The sequence below is a fragment of the Boleophthalmus pectinirostris genome, unplaced genomic scaffold (assembly GCF_026225935.1).
Source record: "Boleophthalmus pectinirostris isolate CB_2022bp ecotype Guang Dong unplaced genomic scaffold, ASM2622593v1 HiC_scaffold_468, whole genome shotgun sequence".
Lineage (NCBI taxonomy): Eukaryota > Metazoa > Chordata > Actinopteri > Gobiiformes > Gobiidae > Boleophthalmus > Boleophthalmus pectinirostris.
In genome coordinates this window covers 11,049-35,596 of record NW_026571384.1, presented here as the reverse complement: position 1 = coordinate 35,596, position 24,548 = coordinate 11,049, and the positions used below count along the sequence as shown (strand labels likewise).

Genomic DNA, 24,548 nt, shown 5'->3' with positions numbered 1-24,548 from the left:
AACGATAGAAATCCAGAAACTATGAGGCGGAACGTTTGTACAGAAATGTTTTTACGGACCTATTTGATATCGGTTCCACCTGCGGACCAGCATCAAAACTATTTGCTTTGGTGTGTTAGATGCAGTGAGGGTTAAAGAGAAATGTGGTCATTTTTCGCCAGGGATCCCGTTAAAGACTTTGCTTATGAAATTCTCCCTGAGACACAAGAAAAATGTGGATTATGGACGCTTCACCGGGGCAAACGAAAGGTAAAGACGTGTATGCTATGATGCTAAGAGGCCTGTGGCTACATCGCTAGCGGTGTCCATAGACATACCCACTTGCAAGTTGTCCTTTATTGAACTTTAGCAGTAATGTCACTTCAAAATCTTGATAGAGCATTAACACAGAGAGACAATCTGACATAAACAAGAGTTGTGTTTATTGATACAAATATGCTAAAGCAGTTTTCGACTGTATAGGAGCGAGTAGCTTTGTTTACTCTCTAAGCGCTTTTCTCGCCACGTCACTTCAGATTTCGTTTTGAGTTGTGATGCAAACGATTTAGGATTTTTATACACATTACTTGCCAAATCTTTAAGTGAAGTCCTAATAAGTAACGTTTGTTTAAAAGATATTATTGGTAAAAACTGTTACAAATCTTATAAAACTGCCTTCGTTTTCATAGACAAATGGAGAGCCTGTCTCCATCTTTGTTTACGAGGTTGCCCAAGGTTCAGAACAACAAACCCAGCTAGCCAAAGCAGCTTTCAAACGTATGAAGACCCTCCGACACCCCAACATCCTGGCTTATGTTGATGGACTAGAGGTGTGTAATGAAACACAATGGCAAACTACTGAAATTATGACTTCATAGCCTTTTCTGAATCATATACTTTTCCCACTCATTCATTCAGTTTGAGGTAAGTAGTATAGCACTTACCCATAATGTTAGATTGTAGTTTTGATAGCTAATGTAAAGTGCATTTTTAGTGATTTTAGTGAGAATGCTGCCAGATTTTAGTGTAATTTTGTCTGTTTTTGTGCTTTCATGTTTACTTACCTTGCATACCCACAGTATTAAATTAACACCATGGAAATCTACAGTGTCCTTTTACTTAACATTACATTGTGATGATGTTTTGTCATGATTAGGGCTGGGTTCCTTTTTTCTGCTTAGAATGAACGATACTTCTTTTTTGGCCCTGTTACTTGAACAGTACATTTTATCAGTTTATCAAAAACTATCAACAGCACAATAGAATACTAATAGAAGAAATGCATTGGGTTTTTTTTGGGAGTAAAATCGCTCTGTACTAATTTAATTTGTGATGATGCTGCCTACTCATTTTTCATAGTAATCTTACAGAACCCACCAGGCAAAAAAAAAAATCTTACCAAATACCATATTTTTCTTAACCTATGTTTCCACCATAGTGGGATCTTTAATGGTACTCAGTCCAAGTTGTTATGTTGTAAAACATGGTCTGTGTACAATGAGTTACTCTTGATTTGTCCCATTTTGTAGACAGAGAAAAGCCTGTATTTGGTTACTGAGCAGGTGACACCACTTGCAGTCCACCTTAAAGCTCAAGCCGAAAAGGGCGGTGCTGGAGAACTAGAGGTGTCATGGGGTCTTCACCAGATTGTGGTTAGTAGAAAATTCATCACCAGCTTATCTTGTTATCATAAACATTTTGTGTTGTTAGAAGACATTCTTTTTTTTCATCAAACAGAAGGCTCTCAGTTTCCTAATCAATGACTGCCACCTCCTCCATAACAACTTGGGAGTGTGGGCTGTTTTTGTGGATAAAGCTGGGGAGTGGAAGCTTGGAGCACTTGACCATGTTGCCCCTGAACAAGGTGATCCAAGTGGAGCCGTTTTACCTGCCCCTAAAGCGGTGTACCCTGATATGGAGAAGTATGATCCTCCCGAAATGCCAAATAGTGGAGAAAAGTGGTAAGACTAAAGGTGCATCATATTAGAAGCATCTAGGTGAACACAAAGCATATTAGTGATTTTGATCAATATTTCAGGGCTGGCGAAGTTTGGCGGTTAGGCTGCTTAATATGGGAGGTGTTCAACGGCCCACTACCACGTACTTCATCACTTCGTTCATTAGGCAAGGTAAGATGCAGAGATGTTTAAAATCATATTTAAATCATTTATTTTGTTATATTTTTGTCAGTAGTTTAGTTGTTTTGAAATGTAATGCACACCATTTGCGCAGATCCCAAAAACCCTTGTCCCTCACTACTGTGAGCTTGTGGGAGCAAACCCCCGGGCTCGGCCCAATCCTGCCCGCTTCTTACAGAACTGCAGAGCGCCTGGGGGGTTCCTCAGCAACAGTTTTGTTGAAAGTAACCTCTTTCTAGAGGAAATTCAGGTATTTATAGTGACTATACATTTACTTTTTTTTTAACTAACAAACTATTAGAATAACAATCACTATACTTTCAAGATCAAAGAGCCTTCAGAGAAGCAGCAGTTTTTCCAGGATCTGAGTGAAAATCTAGACTCTTTTCCTGAGGACTTTTGCAAACACAAGGTTCTTCCTCAGCTCCTCACTGCATTTGAGTTTGGAAATGCAGGAGCAGTCGTCTTAACGCCTCTGTTTAAGGTGTGTCTTTGCTTCAATTTTAGTTTTTTAATTTTAACAGTTGAACATATTTTTAAAAGACCTTGTCTGACCATCTTTTAGGTAGGAAAGTTCCTCTCTGCAGAGGAATATCAACAGAAGATAATCCCAGTCATAGTCAAGATGTTTTCCTCTACAGACCGAGCAATGAGAATACGACTGCTTCAACAAGTATTAATTCATTTTACACTGAATTTCAAATTTCTTTAACTTTTTTTCTTACTTAAAATAATCAAAACATGTTTATGTTTTGTTTGTTTGCAGATGGAGCAGTTCATTCAGTATTTAAATGAAGCGGCTGTCAATAATCAGATTTTCCCACATGTTGTTCATGGATTCACAGACACCAACCCAGCCATTCGAGAGCAGACTGTCAAGGTAGTTCATAATAATAAAATAATGAAATAAATTGATCAATACATTTTTATTAATCTTTATCTTTTCTACTGTAGTCCATGCTACTTTTGGCTCCAAAGTTGAATGAGACCAATCTGAACCAGGAGCTAATGCGTCATTTTGCTAGACTGCAGGCTCGTGATGAGCAAGGTCCAATCCGGTGCAACACAACTGTTTGTCTCGGCAAGATAGCCTCCTACCTCAATGCTGGAGTAAGACATTCATTAAAGTTCATTAAGACAATGTCTTAAGTAGTCACAGTATTCAGATTTTTAAAAAGTCTCTTCCTCTCCCCTAGGCACGACAGCGGGTTTTGATTTCTGCTTTCTCACGCGCCACTAAGGACCCTTTCCCAGCTTCTCGGTCTGCTGGAGTTCTGGGCTTTGCTGCCACTCACAACTATTATAGTGTGTCAGAAATAGCAGCACGCATACTGCCCACTCTTTGTGCCATTACAGTCGACCCAGATAAAGGTGTCCGAGACCAGGTACTTGTAGAGTAAATGCTGCATTTCTAATTCAATTGAATTACTTTGGTGCATTTTGCCACAAAAACTACTTTCAACTTTCTCATCCTTTCCAGGCTTTTAAAGCTATAAAGAGTTTCCTCTCTAAACTGGAAACTGTTTCAGAAGACCCTAGCATGCTGACGGAGATAGGTGTGTATTTCTTAGAAACTTATCAAAGAAGAATCCCTTGATTAGTTGTTTTTCTAAACCTGACGCCTTTCTATTCCCTGTTGTGCCTTTTAGAGAAAGATGTGGGGTCATGTGCTCAACCTGCTGGTGCCTCTTCGGGTTGGACGGGCTGGGCGGTCACAGGCATGTCCTCACTGACTTCAAAACTAATCCGAACAAATCCAGGAACAGAGGGCGGAGGAGCCCCTGAGGCTTCAGCTGCTACTGATGCCATCACTCCAGCAAATGCTTCTTCAGTTGGTAAGAAACTGTTAATATTGTTACATCTGTTTTTCTGATTATTCTGTCCATATATTTATTTCAGGATTTACATTTTCATACTTCATTTTTTAGTCTTGATGCCATATTTCACCATTTGTGTAACTGGTACTTAGTGTTACCATTACTAGTTATGTTGCATCATAGCACATTCCTGGTTTTTACATTTTGTGAAGTATTTTTTACATTTTTACAGATTCTCAAGACATGCCTTCAGAGGCTTCTATGCCTCATCCTGCTGCCAGTAACTTTAGTCCACCAGAAACAAGTAATATTCAGACCAACAATAATGAGCCAATAGGAGACCGCTGGGATGATGATGAGGACTGGGGAAGTCTAGAGGTAGATCATCAATAAAAACTAACAGCACACTGTAGTTTACCTTGCTTTTTTCTAATGTGGCTCTTTTTCCAAAAGGAACCAGAGAAAACTCTGACTCAATCTGATGATTGGGGTGCCGACTGGTCAGGAATTACATCATCTAAGAAGAAAGCTGTTGATAAAGTATACATATATATTTTAGTAGATGTAATATGTTAAAATAATGCTGCTAACATCTTTCTTTTTTAAACTAGACAAGTCGCATGTCATCGGTGGCTGTGAAAAACAAGAGCTCTGATTGGAGCAGCTCGGGTTGGGATGCAGATGACAGTTGGTCCAATGAGAAAGATGGGCAGGGCCAGAGTTCCGCTGGCGAAGAAGGCTGGGGCAATGACTGGGCTGACGAGGACACAGACACAACGTCCACAAATAAGGCCCTCCCTCTGCCTGCAGGTGTGCGGTTAGCCAGTGAATACAACTGGGACAGTGCAGCCAAAGGTTCAGCTCAGAATGACCTGTTTGCCAGCGTATCCCAGAGAGTGGCGGCTAACACAACTGTCACGGTAAGAGCAAAGGGGGACTGTGTCCTATTGATGACAGAAAGAACAAGATGGGTGACTAATGTCTAAAATATGCAGCGTCAACAATCTAATCTCATTCCTTGATTAAATGCTAAGGCTGTGACATGTGACTGCACTGATATACATTGCTGTAAAATTTATTTTGGATTATTCAGGGAGGAGATGGCTGGAGCACAGAAATGACAGGGGACTGGGGTGGAGAAGAAAGCTGGGAGTCTGTTGATGGTGTCCAGGGTATGTTGTTGTTGTTATTATTATTATTATTATTATTATTAATCAACACTTGTTTATAATTGTTTTTTTGTCTACAAGGTTTGAGCAAAGCTGAATTGTCAAAGAAGAAGCGTGAGGAAAGAAGGAAAGAACTCGAGGCAAAACGCGCTGAACGAAAAGCAAATAAAGGACCACTCAAATTGGGTGCACGTAAACTAGATTAAAGGACAGGTGGGTACATGAGGGGCAACAGCAATGGGACCCATCATTGGACCTTTGACATTCCGCAAGAAGGACCAGAAAGATGCAAATAATACTGTAAACCTGTCTCCAAAGTATGCCGTAAAAATGACTGGTCAAATGAACTTAAGTCTTTGTCTCAAGAATATGAATCTAGTGCCCATAAAAGCCCAAATAGGGGCAGTTATTAAAATATCATCAAGATTGAAAAGGACAATATTAAGCTGTCAATCACTTGGTCTTATGGGCAGGAACCAAAATGTGTACATTTTATGAACTGGAAATGTGCTGGTTTTAGTGTACAGAAATGGACATCTTCTATTTAAGTGTTATGTTGACAAAAGTGAACAAGGACATGAGAGTCACACCTTCATCAATATTTGCTGTACCAAACATGGCATGAACAATGCGATTTATTTCAGCTGTCACGAAAACAATGCATGCACAGTATTTGACACAAAAACTGTTCATGACTCAACTGTATTTTATTGTCTATAAACGGGCCTTGGAAAGTAGAGATCTTCTAATGGATGGCAAATGAATGCATGTGTTTATATGTCCCATCAAGAAAACTGATTCATGTTTAACTTGAATCAAGAGTGGATGGGATGTTTTCAGGGTAAAGGACATTTTACTTTTATTTGTGCCTTCATTTTAACAAATCATATCTGAAGGGTTATATATTGTATTACTGAAGATGTGAACCTGTTTCATTAAATTAGTTTCCTTTACTTTCCATGCCTTTTTCTGCATAATTAAGAGTTACAGTTAAGAGAATAAGGACCAGTTATAACTAGGTACTCTCTTTCACCAAGTTTGACGTTTGGTAAGACACTACAGACAGAACTTTTAAAAATTTTTATTTGTTGCCTTGCCATTTATGCAATTGAGAAAAAGCTTACAAAATCCTGGGATAGAGAAAATCATTCCTCATTAACCAAAGTTACAGAACAAGTGGGCTGTATACAACACATTTAAGCAAAAGCAAGATATACAAATGAGTTACTTCAGTGTCAGTAATGGCCAGAAACGCCAAAGTTATCAATAGTGACAAAAATGCTTTGATAGCTTGTTTTTTACTCATTTGGTCATCCCCCCCCCCCCACACAATTTCAGTTTATTCTGAGGTGTATGTATAACAAAGAATCTTGACAAAAACAGTTTTATCAATAGTATGAAAGTGGTGTGTGCATGCGTGAGTGATGGTAGTCAGAGGGGCCGATGGCACAGATTGGCAGCCTCGCTTCCATCAGTCTGCCCCAGGGCAGCTGTGTTTACAGAGTGAATGAATAATACTCTGTAAAGCGCATTTTAGTGTCCAGAAAAGAGCTATATAAAACAGATGCATTAATAGTGAATATATTTTTTCTTCCATATCTCTATAAATATTGTGTATTAATAAAATTTATTTTAAATAATGTTTTATATGCTGATAGCATGTACTAAAATGTGAAAATAATCCTTTTTATACCAAAGATGATGCATATATGTTGTGTGCTGTTACTAAGACACAGAGATCCTTTGTGCCTCCTGATGTCAATGGCAGTTGTGTTTTGCTGGCCTAAAACATATTGTGCCAGTGGCCTTTAATGAAAGCCTGGATTATGGCTGTATTACTGTGTGTTCTTTTCCTTTTCCTTTTTGTTTCCTCCAAGAAACGCCCCTGCCAAAGCCACAATGCCCAGTCCAACTGCTCCTGCCAGACCAACAAGCAGGGCAGTTTCACCAGCCTTGCGAACCTGTACAAATCACAGAGACATTTGTGTCACACAGATTTAATAAAAAGGCAAACTGCAAACAATATCATACTTCAAGGCGCACTAGGTAACTTGTCTGGTGGATGATCTACTGTATGCGTTATAAAGTTGCTTGGAATTCCACGGTAAGGGATTGAACTCGGTGATGCCACCAGAACAAGTTACAGGTCAGATCAACCAGCATCACTGTAAATGAGAGTCTGTTCTCAATACCTGGTAAAATAAATATCTGTGAAGATACTGAACTTGGAACCTTCTTACTGTGAGAGCGAGAGTACCAACTCAGTCACTGTGTCATTATGTGAGACTCATCTCCTTGATAAAAGTAAAAATTATTTTAAAGTTATAGCATACTGAGCTTATCTTCAGTGAGGGTTGAAAATTAATTATTCACTATTCTCCTTTTTATGTTGATTGGGGCAGATTGACTAAACATAATCAGTGTAGTGTGCCTTTTATGCATCCCACTATTCACCCACCTGTCGGGACTCAGGCCGGCCATAACGCAGCTCAGTGACAAAGTGCTCACAGTTTCCTCTGAAGACACAGTAAGGGATTTCTTTCCCCACTTGTCTCCTTGCCTCCCGGACAATGACTTCAGGCATATGAGGGGTGTATTTATCATCTAGGCTGTTGTTGATGACCCACTTGTCTATTCCCACAACGTCCCACAACTCTTCTTCCTTCACAATAGCTTTCTCCGCCAAGACGGACATCATACTGTTGGCACCTGCACCTGAAATCTCAGCTAATACAAGCAATCAGCATTAAAAAACACTTAAATGAATTATTAATATTATTTTATAATTAATAAAGAACACTTAAATAGGTTTTAACCATACTGTCAATACAAATATGCTATAACATGTGTCTCAAAGGTTAGTGTAGGGGCCAAAATGCATCTCCGGCCACTGTGTGGCATTGTGTCTTTGTTTTCTGTGGGTTGCTGCCTATTTAAGACCTTTAATTAGCGATGCTAACTTTTACTGGAGTTTTGGGCTCATTTATATGGAAACACGTGTCAGAACTACCTTTTAAAATTTGCATCCTAGTGGCCGGTGTGGCACACTGCCCCTACACTTAGATTTGTGTGTTCTTACAAGGTGGAGCCAGGTGAACCACAAAGCCATTGCCAATGTAGACTGCCCAGTGCTGGTAAGAGCCACGGAAGATTTCTATTAGGTCCCCAGGATTTGGCTTTTCATCATACTGAAAAGCAAAACAAGAATCATATTAGTTCACTTATAAGCAAACCCATGCTTATTATGCTGTTTATCCCTATAAGGTTAGCCTAAATTAATATGTAATTGACTGACATTAAATACGCTAAAGATAATGACTTAAAAATATATGTTTACCAATGTTGGAGCCATGATAGTAGATCTTGAAAGGGTTCTTTTTATGTGGCTTTCGATTTCAATCGGACTATACCAAGAACCCACAGGAGGAAATCTGCACAGAGACAAACAAGTGAGGCGAAAGGCTTAAGCAGTAAGCGACTTTTACGAGACAAAGAACAATTTGACATGGTCAACCTGTTTTTGTCTAGCCTTATGTCTCTTAATTAAATTGTTTCTCGCATAGTTTCACCTTCAGTTTGTTTCTGCAGGAAAAACTGTGGCGGTGACAGCGGCTTCTGACGGAGACGTCGCGCAGGCACAACAAAACAGAAAACAGCTGATCTTTTGGATGACCTTTCACAATAAGATAATCACGTCCAGTCTTTCACAATAAAAGTCTAAAGCATTAGGCTACTATTCATATGCATTCAATTTGGTTTATTAAATAAATGTTTATTGTGGTAGACAATTTATAAATAATGTGCAGCATCCTGAAGGCAGCCCTCTGAGTGCAGCCACAGTCTGCAAATATATCCAATATATATAGAATATAATAAATAAATAAATAAAACAATGATTTTATTTTACTGTGAAGATAATTCTCATGCTATATAATGTATTATCATTTCTACATTTTAAATATTTTTAAACAACATCTATGAAAAGTGGCTATTAAGTCATTTTAATAGAGCTATGGCTTTAGGGTGTCACTAGATGGCGGCAATCATTGGCGGTCTGGGTCGACTAAATAAAAGTAAAGAAGAATAACTTCCGGTTACAGTGTGCTCTTTTAGTATTTTCCTCTGCTGACGTTTGATAGAAAATCTTTTTAGCGCTTGTTCCATTGCGCTCATCGAAGTTATTAAGACAATTGTAGGTTTATGCAACGCTTTGATGTTAAAAGACCAAGCCATGTCTGCGGTGTTTGATGGAAGTGGGCTAAAAGCGGCGCAGAGCTCACACAGTCACACACCACACACTGCCCTGAGGTGAGTAGTAACCATAGACTGTGGTAGTACCAGTCAAACAGATTGCACTCAAAGCTACTACAAGAAAAATACAAAACAACCTGTCACTCTTCTGATTTTCATTTAAACATTTTCACAACTATAAAAAATTAAATATGATGGCTCCCCCTTTTCCTTTTCATATTTTTAATCAACATAAATACAATTATATTTTATAGTTATGGTGCTACATTAGTCAGTTGTACAGATAAAAGTGTAATAATATATAATCCTTTCTTAAATAGTGCACAGGAGCTGTCACAGGAGATCAAATCTTTCATAAATGGAGTGGACAGTGTCCAAGGACGAAAGCTTAGTGTGAGAGAGCACGCCCGGTGCGCTGTGCGGCTGCTGCGCGCGGTCCCTGCCTGTCGGGCCGCGGTGCTAGAGCACCTGAGAGGCGTCTATGATGAACATGTGTCTGCTTTCTTGCACCATCTGGAGACAGAGGGAGAAGGAGGCTCTGGGCCCAGCACCAACCTGGAGGATATCATCCAAGTAAGTGACACGAGAGACATTTAATTTTATGTAAAATGTTGCAGGAAACTGTCTAATATGTAAACAGTATAATACAGTCCCTGACAAAAGTCTTGTTGCTTATCCATTTTGTAGAAACAAAAGCTTATAACCTGACTTTAAATTAATCGATTGGTTTTAGAAATGTCTCATATGAAAGCTAAAACCCTCCCAAATTATGCTCAATATACTAAAATAAATTTGCTTCACTGATGAAAGATTGATCATTTAATGAACACAGAAAGGTCAGATTTTGGCAAGACAAAAGTCTTGTCGCCTTGTCATATGATGCACCCAATGCTAGATTACAGCCTCACCTGTGATCAGTTACTCATCAATCAGTTAGTGTTTGTGTATAAAAAGAAGCCCAGCACACCAGACCTTCACATCAACTGCAACTTGACCTCTGACAACATGCCTAAGATCTACCCTGAGACCAAAGCGTTAATTATCAAGAGGCTGAAGACCAGATCCACTGCTGAGGTGGCTGACACCTTCAATGTGTCTCAGCGTCAAGTACAAAGAATAAGAAAAAGATCTGAAATGACTGGAGATGTTTTTGACAAGCCCAGGTCCGGCAGACGCTGCAAGACAACTGCTCGGGAGGACCGTTTGTTGATCGAAAATCCAAGGCCAGCCCCTTTTGCACTGCAGCAGAGCTCCACCAGGCCTGGTCACCTCAAGCCCCTGTGTCAACCAGAACAGTTTGTAGAATTCTGTCTCGAAATGGCCTCCATGGTTGAATCAGTGCACAGAAACCAGCACTAAACAAAAGGCAATTAAAAAACCATGTGGCATTTGCCAAGGCCCACAGCCTGCTAAAAATAGTCCAATGAGATTCATTTGGTCTTCCAATATTCTATGTTATTAGGTTCTTTTTTTCAGACCTAGAGTGTTATTTCATAAGATGGACACTGGAAAAGTGGCAGAAGGTGGATTTCTCAGATGAATCCTTGGTTGAATTACATCACAGCCACCGCAAATATTGCAGGAGACCTACTGGAGCCTGCATGGATCCAAGATTCACCCAGAAAACAGTTAAGTTTGGTGGCGGAAAAATCATGGTCTGGGGTTACATCCAGTATGGGAGTGTGCGAGACATTTGCAGGGTGGAAGGCAATATCAATAACCTAAAATATCAAGAAGTATTAGCTACCTCTTACATTCCCAACCATAAAAGGGGTCAAATTTTGCAGCAGGATGGTGCTCCATCGCATACTTCTATCTCTACATCAAAGTTTCTCAAGGCGAAGAAGATCAAGGTGCTCCAGGACTGGCCAGCCCAGTCACCAGACATGAACACCATTGAGCATGTCTGGGGTAGAATGAAAGAGGAAGCATGGGAGGCAAAACCAAAGAATCTTGATGAACTCTGGGAGGCATGTAAGACGCTTTCTTTGCTATTCCTGATGACTTCATCAACAAACTGTATGAATCATTGTCGAACCGCATGGATGCAGTCCTTCAAGCTCATGGAAGTCATACAAGATATTAAATATGGAGCTCACAGCACCACTACTTAATTCACTGACGTTATGCAACATATTTTTGTATTTGAAGTAAATTATTTGTTAAATTTTCTGTAGGCGACAAAACTTTTGTCTTGCCAAAATCTGACCTTTCTGTGTTCATTAAATGATCAATCTTTTTTCAGTGAAGCAAATTTATTTTAGTTTATTGAGCATAATTTGGGAGGGTTTTAGCTTTCATGTGAGACATTTCTAAAACCAATCGATTAATTTAAAGTCAGGTTATAAGCTTTTGTTTCTACAAAATGGATAAGCGACAAGACTTTTGTCAGGGACTGTATGTAGATGTATAGTAATGAGATTTGTGTTTGTTTGGTTTTTTTGTAGGAGGTTCATGGGGTGCTTTCTGAATTCATTCGTCTTAATCCACGAGCCTGGGCCCCGTTGGTTTCAACTTGGGCTGTAGATTTACTGGGCCAACTGAGTAGTAAGCATGCTGGACGTAGGGGCGCTCCTCACTCCTCCAGCCTGAATGAGCTGCTCCAGTTGTGGATGTCTTGTGCAGCCACACGCTCCCTTATGGAGGCCTACTCTCAGTGTTTGGCTGCCATGTTGGCTTGGTGTCCTGATGCCTGTGTAGATGCACTCCTGGACACCTCTGTTCAACACTCACCTCACTTTGATTGGGTGGTAGCTCATATTGGCTCTGCCTTTCCAGGGACCATTATCAGCAGAGTGCTAGCCTGTGGTCTCAAAGATTTCTGTTCTCATGGAGCTAAAGATCAGACTCTGGTAGTGATGGGACTAGACAAAGGGGCAAAAGTGCCCAAAATTGGTTCTGTGGTTGGAATCCTCGGTCACCTGGCTGTGCACCATTCTGACTGCATCAGGAAGGAGCTGCTCCGGATGTTCCAGGAAAGTTTGACCCCGTCCAGCCCTCTGTCTCCAGATTTGTCCTCCACCTCCTGGGAAACATCCCCACAACTCCGTCGAGCTGTCGTGCCATTTCTTCTGCAGCTGGCTGCCATGTCTCCTGACCTTTTTGGAGCTGTGTCTTCAGAGCTGGTGGAGCTCTTACGACCTCCTGTACTACTTCAACTTCACAGTTTGCTGCAGGGCCTTCCTAGGGAAGAATTGGACAATATGGTAGGGCTTGCTGTCCACCTAATTAGTCAGAGTCCTACAGGGGGAGCACGAACCCTGCGTTTTATTGCTGACACAGCTACTCCGGCCTCAGTAATTATTTCTGGTCCTACATCTTCTCCACACGAGGGAGTCAGGGAGGGATGTGATCGACTCCTTCAAATGTTGCTACTCCATCTACATAAACTGGTTTATAACCGTTCAGATGGACTTGAAAGTGCACCTCACACCTCGGTTATGTCTCAACCTAAAAGAAAAATTCCTTTTTTAGAGGAGCTTCAGTCCTATGTGGGTGAGCTGTGTGCTGAAACACTGCGCCTTGAGAGAAAACGTCATCTTTGGTTGCATCAGCTCCTGTGCCTGCTGTCAGTTTACGGGGGTCCAAGTGTGGCCACTGAGGCTGTATGTCAGCTTCTAACCCAGGCCCGAAATCCTGAAGAATTGGCACTGGCCTGGCAGTTGCACAGCACACTGTCCCTGTGTATGGTTGGACTGATCCCTGCTGCCATCACCCGCTCTGTGGCACAGATACACACGAACACCCTGAATCCACGCCAGCTTCGACAACTGTTGCTAAACCTCGCTGCAGCTATTCAGAGCCAGGAGGAAGAGCGACGAGGGGCAGTAGGACCCCATTACACTATGGCTATGCAACTAGGATCAGCAGTCTCAGAACACCTCCATGATTTTGGACCTCTTCTTCTTCATGGTGACTCAACAGTTTCACATGCAGCAGTGCAGCTTTTGTCCTGCAGCCCATTACCTCGTACCTCTTCACCGGGCCACTTGTTGTTGTTGTCACGTGCCGCTGTCACTTACTTCTTTTTGGCATTGCGAAGAAGACAAGAAGGGCTCAAAGTTGGCAGAGATGCTGGACAAGCAAGGGAGGCTGTGAACTGTTCTCTGCTGCTACTGTCTCGATTTGCTGGGTATTCCCCTCTCACCCTAAAGTCCATACTTCAGCAGCTGGTTGAAGGAGCACTGCACAAAGGAAATGCAGACCTTTTTGGAGGTCAAACGTGCGACATAACAGATGTACCTGTAGCTTCAACATCTGCATCGCTGGACCTTGGAGCCTCCCTGCTGAGCATCAACTGTCAATTTGGCACCACAGCCAACTTCTCTGGCAGTGTGTGGTCAGTGTTTCATGCCGGAGTTATAGGAAAGGGCCTAAAAGTCAACTCTGCCATAAAAGTGCCTGATCCATCTGCTGCAAGCCAGGTGAGTTAAAGAGAGAATCTTTATTTATTTATTTATTTTTTTTATGCACCTAATGTAACTTGCTCTGTGTTTATTGATACTTTGCACTGACATTACTTTGGGGGTGTTCTGCATGTATATCTGGGGGAATGTTCATCAGTTAACATGATGACACAATGCAAATATTAGAAAACACAGCGCAAAAGTTTTAATATAGTCTAAACTCGCTAAAAATACAAAATGAATGTTAACAACACATTTTCAGGAGTCAACAATGCAAGCGTTCATGATCCTGTTTAGGTGTTTTGATTTTCAGTGAAAAGGAGAGAGTGACTAACTGAAAAAAAAAACTGTTGGCTAATGCTAGCTAACTTGTGACTGTAATGTAATTTGAGAGGGACATGTTACAAAATCAACTCAACCATTGTAGTTTTAGTTTAGCCCATTCTTTTTACTCAGATTGTGTTAAGACTTTAATCCGGGCTTTGTTTTGACTTAAGTAACAGCTCTTCAGACAAAGGAGAGCCTACAGTTAGCGTGATAATAATAGCTAATGACATTCGCTGCAAATTATCAATTGACTGAGCAATGACTACCAATACCAACATTTTGTTATTATGGATACTGAGGGGTTGGTTTAGTTTGATTGATGGGAGGCTCTGATCACCTGTTAAATTGCCGTGGGTCACATATTTTTAAGTAATTAACATGTATTTATTTTTTTTTGCCTGTAGAACATTCAGACTCTTATTGCTGTCCTGGTGCAATGCTGCAGCTCCTCGGGTCTCAATGGCTCATACAGTGGCTCACGTTCTTCACCTGACCCCTGTGAATCTCCAACAATCAATGCAGAAGCTGCCAAAGTGGTTGCAGTCACAATGGTTGAAAATGTTTGTCCAGATGTATCTAATAGTGAGCTGTCATGGCCACCAGAAGAGCATGCTCGCACCACTGTAGAGAGAGATATCCACATTCGGCGCTACTTCGAGGCCCACCCTGTTCTCTTTCCTATGCTTCAAGTGGTCGCAGCTGGACGTCCTGCTCTCTGCTACTGTTCTGCTCTACTCCGAGGACTTCTCGCCACTCTGCTTGCACACTGGGAGGCATCCCGTGATGCTTCATCCACAGATTCTCCGTGGCATCTTCAGGCCTCCAGCTTGGTAGTGTCTTGCATGGGAGAAGGCCAGTTTATTCCTCCTGTGTTGGCCAATGTCCACGAGGCATTCCCTCACCTTGCACCATTTGAGGTGAGGCTCCTATTGCTGGCTGTATGGGAATATGTGAGGGGCAATGGACCAATGCCTCAGAAATTTACCTTCAGCTCAGAAAAAGGAGGTATCTTTTGCAGGGATTTTTCACGAGATGGAGATGTGGCAAGATATGTTGCACCAATCCACAGCGTTCTGCATAAAAACATTGATAGCTTGGGACATTTATGTTGGCGGTTCCAGCTTTGAGTGAAGCGATGAAAAGACTAAATGTAAAGCAATTTAAGCTTTATATGTTCTACAAAGATGGTGTTTCCCTTTGTATTTTTAATGTTTTCTTTGTTTGTTGTTATTGATCTAATATGATGTGCCAAACAGACTTCTGTACGTACAGTATGTGCTTTTTGTAGAAAAGCATGTGACAAGTCAGCAAACCATTATTTTTTTTAGCGAAATAACAATTTTCAATTTATTTAACAATTAACATGCTGTGTTTCTGTTGTTTATACAAGTTTATGTCAACATACAAAGCAAATAAACATGTTTTGTCCCTTTTAAAATGAAAACATTTCTGTAACAATAATCAGTTCTGGTTCTTTTTACCCAGCATACACACAACTCTACTATTGTTATATTATAACAATTTACCTACATGGTGTGTACAGTGTGAAGTGGTGGCCACAGGCAGTCAGTACACTAAATCATAGGATACATTTTACACAGCCTTGACAGCAAATTTTTATAAGGCTTGTAACATAAGGTCTATATGACAATATGTGCAATGTGGTTATGGGATGGGTAAAGTGGTAGAATTAATCAAATTTACAGTAAAAAGTATGGAGGTAGGAAGAGGCCCGAGAGCTAAGAAAAGATAGTCTTCCGGCCGCACTTGGCTCCCAGGTTATAGACTGGATACCCCTGCTCTAGACGATGCGCAGTGATGGTGTCATACAACAGTGGGAAAGTAGGTGTGTCTGTGCCACTTGCAGCACGCGCATTGGTAGAGGAGTTGATCCTACTGAAGCTGAGCGATGACGTGTCCTCGGTTTAGTGCGTGTGCCTGAGCGGATCCATGAGTGTCCACTGTACAACTCCACTGTCATAACTCTCATTTATGAAGTGTTGAGAAGAATAAACAACCCAAACATAAAAAAACAAATTACATAAAATACCATATACACGGTTTATGTGAGAAATCCTGGTGTACAATCAGTTTACATCGATAACAAAATGCCTACGATTTTGTTCCAAACCAATGTTGCTTACAAAGAAGTGAGTTATCTTAATTTTTAGCTATCTTTGTTGCGAAGTGAAATCATAGAGATCATTGAAATGGGCGGAGTCTAGCGCTGTAAGCAAGATGGCCGCCTTCACTGAAAGGTAAGACAAAGCCATTCTGCTGTTTCATCGGCAATATTTCTAATGATTTGAGTAAATCACGTATGTTAATAGAAGGATATTCTGACTATAGTCTTTGAGTCTGCAAATGGGGACAGTTTAATATTTTAACTTAAGTAATTTAATCATTTAAACGTGAAGCTCTGATCAATTGAACTAACTTGACAGTTCCTGTACCGCTATTAGCTTAACGGGTTGTCGAGCTCGATACGAAACCTTAAGTAGATTATTAAGAAATACTCTTTAGTCTTATAGCTTGAAAGCCTTACAAATGTCAGTGTTAGCGTCGGTATGGCATCCTCATCTTAATCATTACATAATGAATTTTCTTCGTCCCTTTACTGGGTTCATTTGACCTCACTTGGCTTACTGGAAAGCGCCAACTTGTAGCTATAGTTCATTCATCCCTTTTGCGATTTTGCGCAGATATATCATATAAGTACTACATTCATACATGGGCTATGTGGTACATGCAATGTTTTTTAACCTTCTAATTCATAGTTACTCTATTCCCCCTTATAGGATGGCGCCTGTCCTAGCATTTATACTGGTTCTCTGTCTTGGGGAGACATGGGCTGTGGACAGGGGCAACTTTAAAACCTGTGACCAGAGTGCCTTCTGCAAGTAAGGGACCATCACAAAATTCCCACTCACATCCTCAATATTTTACCTTATGTTCTCCACACAATGTGATATTAAAATGTGATGTTTAACAGGCGCCAGCGTGCATTGAAGCCAGGGGAATCTCCTTATCGAGCCCTGCTAGAGACGATGGAGCTGACTAACACTAGACTAACACTTCAGCTCATCAATGATAACAATAAGGTATACCAGTGCACCTTGTGACATCTGCTGGTAATTTTTAAAATGTTGGATATCATGCAACAGTGATATTTTGCTTTTTTCATAGGTGCGTCTGTTGCTTGAGCTCTACCGTCTCCAGGGAAACATGACAAGGGTGAAGATTAATGAGCTGAAGCCTCTGAAGCCGCGCTATGAGGTCCCAGATGTCCTCATCAAGGAGCCACCCACTGAGCCGTAAGTCTCCAACGAACAGCGTGTTTGATCATGTAACTGAAGTATGGATTGTCTAGTTATCTGTAACCTAAAATGCCTCAAAGGAGTTCAGGATAGTGTTTTGTTTACTTTTTTATTTTTACATCACTTTGGGTAATACATATGCACTCATAGATTTCCGTGGCAGCAGTTATTATTATTATTTTTTTTCATTTTATATCGCGCTTTGTAGTAATAAAATGTAAACGTAATGGTGACTAATCGACTTGTGTATGCTCTTAACAATATGTGTATGTCTCCTTTCTGTACCACAGTCTGGCACTTTTATCCCAAGATGAGAATGGGGTGGTACTGTCCCTGGGTGCAGAGTCCCAGAGGGTTATTGTTAGCGCACGTCCCTTTCGTTTGGATATCATGGAGGGGCATGACGTGCTGATGTCACTGAACTCGCGTGGACTCTTGGCTTTTGAGCACTTGAGGATGCGCAAGGACACGTGAGACTACACACATGCGCACACACACTCTTTATATCTACGTCCTTGGTTAATTATTTACATTTCTGTTCCCATAAAATGATTTGTTTTTGAGTATTGTCTCTGACTGGTTGTTCTGTCCTCTTTTCCTATCATCCCAGTTTCTCCTATAAAGTAACTAGCACAGTGGCTAGTGTGTGGGATAATGTCAAGAGGGTTTTCTCTAGGTAAAGACCCTTAAGATTTGTGTGTATTATGTTCCTTGTGTACTAGGGTACATCATTTATTGGGTCCTCTGTCAGCTTGTGCAGTTTTATTGTAATTCTTAACCTGAGAAAGAAATGAATCAATGTGTGCATGGGACTAATAATTTTCCTGGACTGGCCAGTCTATTTGTGTTTAATACTCCATTGTAATTTTACACAATCAAAGCCAGTAAATGATTGTGATTTTGTTTTTTCAAATTGTCGCAGATTTAACAGGGTTGGTATTGGTAACGAAAAGTTTGAATCGTCAGCTGAAATCTTTGTATATAATTATATGACCTAGTTCTAACACTGCATGGCTGAGTTATATTATATCTGTAAATTGTAGAAGACCCTTATTATTATTATGTAGATTTATCTTGTAGCAGCATCTCTCTTTGTGGTTATGTTTTTATCTAGTTTGATTTGAATTAAGGATCCATATTTACCATACTTATACTATTTGCAAACAGGTATTCAATTTGGATGTTCATAGAAGAGCCATAAAATGAGCATTCAAGGGGGTATTGTTTAAATATGGTGTATGCACAACTAAATATAGCCACAAGGTAGGGAGTTGCTCCAAACCTTGAAATTTGGTAGTGTCTTTTGAAGAGCCTTGAAATGTAAATGTTAGTTATTTTTACCCCTTAAAATAAATATACACTCATACATAGTTTCATTAATTCTACATAATTTCAGGGACACTAGCGAATATCTTCCTCATCTTTCACTATCTCTTTTTGAGTAGTCAAGCAGAGCCAGATGCAGAGAAGAAAGAAGATGTTGATCCCGCTAACCAGCCTGAGGTACTTTTGTTTGCTTGCAAATACAACATTCATTGAACTTTGAAGTAGATTGAGTTGGATTATCATTGTTTCACTGTCTTGGTCACAGGCATCAAAAGAAGAGGATGAGAAAATAGAAGAAGGCATGTGGGAAGAAACGTTCAAGTCTCACTCAGACACCAAACCAAATGGTACATAACATTAATAAAGTGATTATGGGGGTATATTGAACTGTGCTGTAGCTGTATCATAAACAAATCTGATGTATCATAAACAAATCTGTTGTGTTTGGTTTCATATGTTTGTGCAGTAATGCATATTACCCTGAAAAACGCAAACTAGCATCCATGTTTTTAGCCTTAATTGACCTTAATTGATCACCCAGGCAGGGCAGTCAGAGACCCATGTCGTCTCTGATGGCAGTAGCAGTGTTTTCTAAGCACAAAAAACAGCACTGAAAGCCTTTTCATGTTTTACTTTTTTTTTTTGCAAAAAAAATCTTATTATATAGAGAAGCTTTTAAAATGCAGTATTCAGGGTTTTCAAAATAATATACAAATTAAGTGTAAAAAATACAATATAATACAATGAATACAAATTACATGCATGATGGCCATGACAGGCATGTCTACTATGCTTTTCCAATCTCACAGGTCCTTCAGCTATAAGTTTAGACTTTTCTTTGCCTGGAGTGGAACATGTGTATGGCATCCCCGAACATGCAGATACTCTTAAACTTAAAACAACTGAGTAAGTGCCAATAAATGTCCTAAGAAAGAATTAACACAATAAAATACTAACACTAATACCATAGTTTGTTTTAACAAATATGTATAATTGTTTTTGACAGAAATGGAGATCCATATCGGCTGTATAACTTGGATGTGTTCCAGTATGAACTTTATAATCCTATGGCTCTTTATGGAGCGGTCCCAGTTATGTTGGCCCACAACACACAGCGGACGACTGGTATTTTCTGGCTGAATGCTGCAGAGACGTGGGTGGATATCAGCTCTAACACAGCTGGAAAAGTATGTGCCTTGGATTTTTCAAACTAGTATTATGCCTTGATTTGAACTAATGGTATGTTGATTTGTTATAGACTGTTTTTGGAAAGATGCTAGATTATGTGCAGGGATCAAGTGAGAAGCCACAAACTGATGTCCGTTGGATCTCTGAAAGTGGCATTATTGACGTATTCATAATGCTTGGACCAACACCTAAAGACGTGTTTTCACAATATGCCTCACTCACAGGTAAGTTTAAGTTTACTCTCCCTCAAAAGTGTATTTTTTTACAAAACATGCTTGCATGTGGTAAAAAAAAATAAATCAACAATCATTAGATTCTTCCTTTGGTTGCAATACTACTTGCTCTATACAGCTTAATTCAGCTCTAACTCTGTTTCAACCCTTTAGGCACACAGTCTTTTCCACCTTTTGCTGCTCTGGGCTACCACCAGTGTCGATGGAACTATAATGATCAGGAGGATGTAAAGAATGTTGATGCTGGCTTTGACGAACATGACATCCCCTATGACTTTATTTGGCTTGATATTGAGCACACTGATGGAAAGCGCTACTTCACCTGGGATCCTCACAAGTTTGCCAGTCCTAAGGAGATGCTGCAGGGTATCAAGGAGAAGAAACGCAAGGTAAACTCTAAACATAACAGCAAAGATGTTGCCAGTTCTTTCAAACAGTAGTAGTTTACTATGTGGCACTTGTTTCTGTTGTAGATGGTGGCCATTGTTGACCCACATATCAAAGTTGACAGCAATTACAAGATCCATAACGAAATCCGGTCAAAAGGTTTTTATGTTAAGAACAAGGATGGTGGAGACTATGAGGGCTGGTGCTGGCCAGGTAAAAGTCTAACTAATTTTTGTGTTTCATTCTCATAACTTTGTACGGGTAACTTTGTATGGGTATGGGTGAACATTTTTTTTGTTCTTTTGATGACAAATCGTGCAGGTAGTGCTGGTTATCCAGATTTCACCCGTGCAGACATGAGGGCTTGGTGGGCCAGCATGTTTGCCTATGATCAATATGAAGTAGGTCAACTGGCTTATCTTTTTGTACTATGTATCTTGTAGATGTGTATCTTTTACATATTTGTCTGTTTTCAGGGTAGTATGGAAAACTTGTACACATGGAATGACATGAATGAGCCATCGGTTTTTAATGGACCAGAGGTCACCATGCACAAAGATGCCATGCACCAAGACTGGGAGCATCGTGATGTTCATAACTTATATGGGCTTTATGTGGTGAGCAAATAAACAGTCAAATGAATTAACTGTTGTATAACCAAACAAGTAGTTGTATAGCTACAAAAACAATTGACAGTATATAAGTTTATTTTAATCAAATCCTGCAGCAAATGGCCACAGCTGAAGGTCAGATCCAGAGATCTGGAGGTGTAGAGCGTCCATTCGTCCTTACCAGGGCCTTTTTTGCGGGATCACAGCGCTTTGGTGAGGGCTTTATACTTGTATTCAGCAGAATTTCTCTGTGACGGTGACTCATGAGGGACTAGAGCCTGAGTGTATGTTTCTGCAGGTGCTGTGTGGACTGGCGACAATGCCGCGGAGTGGGACCATCTTAAGATCTCTATCCCAATGTGCTTGAGCCTTGGCTTGGTTGGAATTTCTTTTTGTGGAGGTGAGTTACACTAAAAATGAACTAAACTAACTAAACTATGAAGTAAATACTGTTAAGTATTTTTTATAATTATATATAATTATAACTTGAAATTTTAAGTTAATCTTATTTTAACTTTTTTTTTTTTTTCAAGAAGTACAGTTTAAGTAATTTATCTTTAAGTTGTTATACTTTTTACATGCATATTCTACTGCTACTGTTCTTGTACACTGCAATGCAATATCTCTCATATGGGTTGAACAGTTTTGTTGTTGTTTTTTAATTTCATACTTCATAAATACATTGCAATTTGTTTCTCTTGCCATATGTAGCTGACGTGGGAGGCTTTTTCAAGTCTCCGAGCTCTGAGCTTCTGGTGCGTTGGTACCAAACCGGAGCCTACCAGCCATTCTTCCGGGCACATGCTCACCTGGACACGCCACGCCGGGAGCCATGGCTCTTTGGTCCTGAGAACACTGCCCTGATCCGTGACGCAGTGCGCCAGCGCTACACTCTGCTGCCCTACTGGTACCAACTGTTCTACCATGCATACCTAACTGGAGAGCCTGTCATGAGGTGTGTCTTCTTTACATCATTCTATTAATAATAAAAGTGGATTTCTGTTACATTTTACATAGTTACATTTTTGTTTTCATATAGACCATTGTGGATAGAGTATCCTCAAGATCCTGCTACTTTTGCCATTGATGATGAGTTTCTCATTGGTACGGTTTGAGTCTATATTTCACTAGAGCATTTGTTGTTTTTACGCTAACATTTACATTTTTTTATCTCTCTGCTGCAGGAAAAGACTTGTTGGTGCATCCTGTGACCGAGGAGGGATCTAGGGGAGTCACTGCATACCTGCCAGGGAAAGATGATGTATGGTGAAAAAAAGACAGTTTTATCCTAAATGTGGGCTTGATTTTAATAACTGTTTTTCCAGGTCTGGTATGATGTCCAAACGTTCCAGAAGCACAACGGGGCCCAAAACCTTTACATTCCTGTGACAATGAGTAGTGTAAGGAATACTGTATACCATTTTGAATAGATTTAGTTTTCCAGTCTGCATTTATCTTAACACTCTTGTCTTTGGGTAGATTCCAGTTTTCCAGCGTGGTGGTTCCATTATTCCAAGGAAGCTCCGTGTTCGCAGATCATCAACTTGTATGGAAAATGATCCTTACACTTTATACATTGCCTTAAATCAACAGGTAAATTTTAAATGTGATTGATAACAAAGAAGGCACTATTGTGAGACTAAACTCATGTACTTTTTTTTTTTAAACATTGAATATTAGAGAGCTGCAGAGGGTGAACTCTACATTGATGATGGTCATACCTTCAGCTATCAAAAGAAGGAATATATTCACCGGAGGCTTACATTTTCCAACAACAACCTCTCCTCTGTGTAAGTTTCAATTTTTATAAAATTGAGGCTCATCATCTTTGCTATTTTTGTAAAGATGTTATCTTTCCCACAGAAACTTGAATTCAGACAGCCAGTTTACTACTGCTTCTTGGATTGAGCGCATCATTATTATTGGTGCCAGTAAGCCCAGCAAGGTTACACTTCAGACAGTTGGTGAGTTACATTTCTATTGTATTATGTTTTGCATACCAATTTATTAGTAGGAGACTAGCAAAATATATTGTGGTTGCTCTTCAACTTTCTTCAGTTTGTTTTCCACTATGTTTATTGTATATTCGCTTTTCTGCAGATGGCCAGGAGAGCACCATTGAGTTTGATTTTGATGCCTCCATGTCTGTGCTGACTCTCCGTAAACCGGGCATGAATGCTGGGGAAGACTGGAAGGTGATGCTGCAGTAACCATGGAGACAGCACTGAGAGAACATGAGAAAATGTCTGTGCAGAAGGAGACAGAATGGCAGTAAGGGGACAGTAAAGGGTTGTACCAAACAAAATCACAAATGAGGCCATAATTCATTTGTAAAAGAAACATTGTTATCAGAAAGTTGGTTATCCTGAACTGTCTCTTCTCTTTTCTGTCCTTGTGTTCAGTCCCTACAATTCCTAACAAAATAGTGACTACTAGATGTTTTTAGGTGAATTTCAGATAAATTCTATCAAATCACATTGACCCTGACGTAAAACAAAGGTCACTTTAGGTTTGTCATTTCTAATGAAAGCTTATTCTTAAACTTCATACTTCTGCTTGCTCATAGGCTCTTTCATTCCAAGCATTTTCCAAAGCACTTAGTTTGTAAGCAAACAATTCTGGAGTGTCTGTAAATGCTCTTTATGGATGCAGTTTCTCCTGCCAGTAGGTTTTTACATAAATTAAATGTGTGCTATGACCATTGCAGCAAAGCTCTTTTGTCTGACAATATAAATTCTGGGAATAAACCACTAAACCACAATTCCATAAAGCTTTTAAAGAAATAATTTTCCAACATTGTTTACTATAATTTTATATTGCACTTGTGAAATATCAACAAAAGTTACTTAGATCTGAATAGTCTGCTGCTATTTAAACCTGCATTGGTTCTTTTTTAAAATGACATACAAAATTATGCACTGTTATTGCATTGTTTTCTAACCATTAGAATCTGATTGTTTTGTCCAGTCCACTATTTTAGGCATCGTTTCATCTTTATCTCCATGATTTTATGATTGTGCACATGTTGCTTCCATTTTGTTGGAAATTGTCTGAGATAAGAACAACAGAAGTGAAATTGAAATGTATTCTAAAAGATGAGACCAAGAAAAATAAAGTTGACCAAATAAACAGTTGCCATGTTATGTCAGTGTTCTGAAATCATGCTTGTTGCTGCTGAAACATTTTAAATGCACAGTAGCCTACTATTTCATCAACACATCAGTTTTAAGAATTCATGTAGATATTTGAAGTTGCCTATAGTTATTCCCATTTTGTATTGTTTATAAAAAGACAAGAGCATCCTGTTTGAGTATTGTCTCATCACTTAAGCACTGTTTGAAGAGTTTTAATGAAATTCTGCTTGTGATTAATATCAGCACTTCAGTAACAGGTTTAATT

General features: G+C 39.8%; 4 protein-coding genes across 6 annotated transcripts; 3 read left to right on the top strand and 1 right to left on the bottom strand.

Annotated features, from left to right (window-relative positions):
- Positions 1 to 47: 47 nt before the first annotated feature.
- scyl1 (SCY1-like, kinase-like 1) lies at positions 48 to 6,056 on the top strand. Its single transcript, XM_020923401.2, has 18 exons — positions 48 to 249; positions 669 to 809; positions 1,509 to 1,631; positions 1,717 to 1,940; positions 2,018 to 2,108; positions 2,212 to 2,367; positions 2,443 to 2,601; positions 2,683 to 2,790; positions 2,884 to 2,997; positions 3,072 to 3,227; positions 3,314 to 3,502; positions 3,598 to 3,673; positions 3,767 to 3,952; positions 4,167 to 4,312; positions 4,388 to 4,474; positions 4,546 to 4,854; positions 5,028 to 5,106; positions 5,185 to 6,056. Exons 1-18 carry the CDS (start codon positions 142 to 144, stop codon positions 5,307 to 5,309), a joined length of 2,577 nt encoding a protein of 858 aa, XP_020779060.2. The 5' UTR covers positions 48 to 141; the 3' UTR covers positions 5,310 to 6,056.
- Positions 6,057 to 6,168: 112 nt separating this feature from the next.
- LOC110158934 (phospholipase A and acyltransferase 3-like) lies at positions 6,169 to 8,771 on the bottom strand. 2 transcript variants are annotated; one of them, XM_020923491.2, is made up of 5 exons: positions 8,673 to 8,771; positions 8,441 to 8,534; positions 8,183 to 8,291; positions 7,562 to 7,830; positions 6,169 to 7,064 (listed from the first exon to the last, which is right to left on the bottom strand). In XM_020923491.2, exons 2-5 carry the CDS (start codon positions 8,453 to 8,455, stop codon positions 6,939 to 6,941), a joined length of 519 nt encoding a protein of 172 aa, XP_020779150.1. In that variant the 5' UTR covers positions 8,456 to 8,534; positions 8,673 to 8,771; the 3' UTR covers positions 6,169 to 6,938. The 2 variants fall into 2 exon arrangements, with proteins under 2 accessions (XP_020779150.1, XP_020779151.1); XM_020923492.2 differs by having other exon boundaries at positions 8,618 to 8,743.
- Positions 8,772 to 9,081: 310 nt separating this feature from the next.
- On the top strand, positions 9,082 to 15,548 carry ints5 (integrator complex subunit 5). Its single transcript, XM_020923487.2, has 4 exons — positions 9,082 to 9,411; positions 9,675 to 9,927; positions 11,802 to 13,778; positions 14,492 to 15,548. The coding sequence occupies exons 1-4, from the start codon at positions 9,317 to 9,319 to the stop codon at positions 15,212 to 15,214; spliced, it is 3,048 nt and encodes a 1,015-aa protein (XP_020779146.1). The 5' UTR covers positions 9,082 to 9,316; the 3' UTR covers positions 15,215 to 15,548.
- Positions 15,549 to 16,286: 738 nt separating this feature from the next.
- ganabb (glucosidase II alpha subunit b) lies at positions 16,287 to 24,292 on the top strand. Of its 2 annotated transcripts, XM_020923439.2 has the most exons (25): positions 16,287 to 16,345; positions 16,886 to 16,987; positions 17,080 to 17,188; positions 17,274 to 17,401; positions 17,695 to 17,874; positions 18,015 to 18,080; positions 18,850 to 18,907; positions 18,996 to 19,077; positions 19,540 to 19,636; positions 19,737 to 19,917; positions 19,989 to 20,142; positions 20,305 to 20,540; positions 20,625 to 20,751; positions 20,860 to 20,939; positions 21,015 to 21,155; positions 21,266 to 21,362; positions 21,448 to 21,549; positions 21,861 to 22,104; positions 22,189 to 22,253; positions 22,334 to 22,410; positions 22,475 to 22,549; positions 22,629 to 22,742; positions 22,830 to 22,939; positions 23,013 to 23,113; positions 23,250 to 24,292. In XM_020923439.2, the coding sequence occupies exons 1-25, from the start codon at positions 16,326 to 16,328 to the stop codon at positions 23,357 to 23,359; spliced, it is 2,856 nt and encodes a 951-aa protein (XP_020779098.1). In that variant the 5' UTR covers positions 16,287 to 16,325; the 3' UTR covers positions 23,360 to 24,292. The 2 variants fall into 2 exon arrangements, with proteins under 2 accessions (XP_020779098.1, XP_020779099.1); XM_020923440.2 differs by lacking the exon at positions 18,015 to 18,080.
- The last annotated feature ends 256 nt before the right edge of the window (positions 24,293 to 24,548 follow it).